We start from the raw sequence: 3723 nt of genomic DNA, 5'->3' as shown, positions 1-3723 counted from the left end.
ATTGCTTCTAACTAATTAAATCCTACAATGGATCTCTCTTTGACCACTGAATATATGTCTCAATAAACAAAGTTGGGCGGTTGACTTGGAAGAGAAAGATTAGCATAACATTTTCTAAACTAGGTAAAGTTGTAAATTCAATCACTGAAGTCCAGTCAAACCAAGGTTGATCACGTAAATTCCCAAAATAACATTCCTACCGGTTCACCCCTTTATATATATAGCCTCACCTCTCTATGCATTCTGCCTTGTGCTTATGTACTTTCCTTTTCTCCTATATTATTGTTAAATTTTTTTATTTATTTTTTGTATCGACAAACATTTATTTTCTTCATTTCACACTATGGAAGATAATCAAGGCCAAGACCATCATAGTCCAAGCAACCATGGAACTGAAAGAAGTGAGCCAGTGAGGTCAAGGTGGACTCCAAAGCCAGAGCAAATATTGATACTTGAGTCCATCTTTAACAGTGGAATGGTAAATCCACCAAAAAATGAAACTGTGAGAATAAGGAAACTTCTTGAAAAATTTGGCTCTGTTGCTGATGCAAATGTTTTCTACTGGTTCCAAAACCGACGATCAAGATCTCGCCGCCGGCAACGCCAGATGCAAGCTAGTCTTCTTGCAGGATATCAAAGAAATAATCAACGGGCATACGATAGCGGTGGTGTAATTCAATACGAAGGTGGTGGCACTTCTAATGGGTTTGCAAATTCTCCATCTTCTTATCTTGTTGGTTCCTCTTCTTCTTGTGGAGTTGTTGATGAAGATCATGGTGTAGAGAGTTTGTTTTCTTTCTCTAACCAGATGGGTTTTCAAGAATTGGAGCAAACCTCTGGTGTAACTTCAATTTCAAGCCCATCAGAGACTTCTAGTTTGCATTACCAAACTGCTGGTAAGTGCAAGGCTGTGTAACTTTTTCGTTCTTTCCTTTCTTTTTTAATTTCGTATTTTCCAAAATGGAAGCCACCAGACTTGTTCAAAAAGAGTTCCTCTATCAGTAGCTAATCCCATGTCTCCTCAGTACGCTCTATATCCAATTTCTTTCTTCAATGCAAATTGTCTTTTTTTTTTTACTTTCTGAAGATGGGTGAGATCTTTCTTTATGTATTATGCATACATGTTATCGTCTCAGAAAGTTGTGTAGAGGAAATTTTTTTTGCAACCCTATTTAAAATTCATAGAGTTTTTATCACTTATGTTTATGTTAATTAATTCAGTGCACAAGAGTGGTACAGAAATGGAATAAACTAGATAGAAATTTTTTAATGATATGACTGTTGCTGTATGATTTACTCTTTGAAAGACTTGTTGTACTTGTCCGAGAAAAATAATGGTCCCCCTCTTCCTGATTCTCTTGCAGTACCTGGTAAAATTCCACATGAAATCTTAACTTTCGAGGGCTTCAAAATTATTCAGTGTCCTTTGCAAATTTAATTTATTTTTTTGTTGCGAAACGCCAAGATTTATTACAAAATCTTCAAGGGTTCTTTGACACTGCGAGTCGGCAGTCGATTTTTTTTTTAATTAATTTTTTAATATTCTATAATTTTTTTGATTTGATGATGTGAAAAATAAAAAAAATAAAAAAATAAAATTTTAATATATTTTTAAATACAAATAATAATACTTATTGAGAAATTCAACTTTATTTCTTTCCTTTCTTTCTTTTGGAACAAACATGCCGTTCATTCTTATCTCCTCTCCCTCTTCCTCCTTATAAATTCTCGATATATTCTAAATTTGCATGGTTTGAGAGGCTCCTGATTTTTTCCCCTTTCGAACTTAAAAAAAAGAGAGAGGGTAAACATATAAACGTGATCATGTGCTCAGTTAATTACTAGAATGGAGCTCTGAAAGCTAGGAAAGAGTTGGGAAATGTTCTAAGAATATATCCTCTCTATTGTTCAGGATTCATCACAATCTTCATCAATGGGGTTCCAACAGAAGTTCCTCGGGTGCCACTTGACGTGAAAGCAATGTTTGGTCAAGATGTAATGCTGGTGCATTCCTCTGGAGTGCCTGTTCCCACTAATGAAGATGGGTTCTCAGCGCAAATCTTGCACCATGGTGAAAGCTATTTCCTGGTAAACATCTCTGCAGCGAACCTTTTATCCGTGCATTTCTTCCATCCCTTCTCCTTCTTCTTCTTTCTTTTTACCTCAATTGTATTGTTTTTTTATTTAAATTAATATGGATATTCAAGCTATCTTGTATGCGTTAATTTTATAGACTTTAAAATTAATAATTATAAACCTTTAATAATCTGAAATTTGAATTAATAATTTTTAAAAAATAAATTTAAAATTTTATTAGTTAAACTATATCTTTGAAAATTTAATTCTATTGTTTTTTTTAATATATATATATATATAGGAACCTGCTACAAAGCAATTTCCAGCTAACCATTTAATTAGTAACAACTCTCTCATGTTCAAATTTAGTTAATTGTTCCCTCCCCTTTGTTTGTTTTTTTTCTTATTATTATTATTATTTTGTTTAACATAGGTAGGAGAGAATTTTTGGATTTCCATGATAGCTCTGATCTCTCCGCGTGAACTTCATTTTGTATAATAAGAAGTACAATGTCCATTAAGGTTATAAGTACTGTTTACAGTTAGCAATTGCAGTAAAATATTATTTCAAGGTTGTCATTAGGGTTGCCAAGCAATGTTTAGTAATGTCCATTAACGAATTTTAAATTATGTAAAGAGAGTTCCTTCGCTCTCTCTTTCTATTATGTATTCCTTTTTTCTTCCTCCTTTTTTTTTTTTTCTTGGATACTTCATGAGGTAACCTTTTTGCCACAGGTTTCAAGATCAACCTAAATCGTTATTAAAGCTGCATCAAGAAATGGGAGCTTCCTCTGCATGTTGGTGTGCAAAGCAGATGTTTTAGGACCAATATTTTACTATGATGGACGATAGAAAAACCCAAAAAATTATCTACTAATTAGCATTTAATTAATTATGTTGTCTTCATTTGGCTTCTTTTCACTTATATTTTGGTTTTAAACTATTTTTCCCCTTGTTTCACAGGAATCATCCCAAACCCACTATATATAATGCATATGAGTGAGAATGTAGATCGAAATTTCTTTTCTTTTTTTTTAATTCTCTAATGACTATGCTCTCTTCTCTAAATCCAGTTTAGTGGTTTTTGTCCTGTCGCAACTTAACAAAGTTCACGAAGCTACGAGACTAGCTGCTAACAAGCTTAAATTGTAAAGAAACCATAAGAGCTAAAAGAATTGCTAAAGATTTGGTCGTGGATTGAAGTCCTATTTTTGCATAATTTAAAGTTTTATAGCTCATTCGAAGATCGACCAGCACCATCTGTTTAAGTAAATAAACTTTACGGAGGAGTATCACCTACAACAAGGATAAACCTGCAAACAAATCAAGATTTGTTAGAAGGACACATTATGTCTGACAAATTGTAAATATAAAAGAAAAGAAATAAGAAATCATAAAGTACCTTAATGCAAGTATTTAGGAACAATTACAAGAAGGATATATACGAGGCCCTCAAGGGTATCATCCAACAATTAAGACTTTTAATTGAAATTCTCAAATTCAAACATTATGAAAAATAAGATAAGGTCCATTACGCCTTCCATTAATCTAAATAAATAAATAAATCAAGATTTATGAAAAAGAAATTAAACCTTATGGAAGCATTTTTTATTATTATTTTTCATCATGATTGGTGACACTTTCTTG

At 32.6% G+C, this 3723-nt stretch overlaps 1 protein-coding gene across 1 annotated transcript; it reads left to right on the top strand.

The window, feature by feature from the left end:
* Positions 1-343: 343 nt before the first annotated feature.
* On the top strand, positions 344-2866 carry LOC105112412 (WUSCHEL-related homeobox 11-like). Its single transcript, XM_011008111.1, has 3 exons — positions 344-896; positions 1913-2088; positions 2812-2866. The coding sequence occupies exons 1-3, from the start codon at positions 344-346 to the stop codon at positions 2827-2829; spliced, it is 747 nt and encodes a 248-aa protein (XP_011006413.1). The 3' UTR covers positions 2830-2866.
* Positions 2867-3723: the final 857 nt, after the last annotated feature.

The sequence above is a fragment of the Populus euphratica genome, unplaced genomic scaffold (assembly GCF_000495115.2).
Source record: "Populus euphratica unplaced genomic scaffold, PopEup_1.0 scaffold338.1, whole genome shotgun sequence".
Taxonomy (NCBI): domain Eukaryota; kingdom Viridiplantae; phylum Streptophyta; class Magnoliopsida; order Malpighiales; family Salicaceae; genus Populus; species Populus euphratica.
This window is presented reverse-complemented; position numbering and strand designations above follow the sequence as displayed.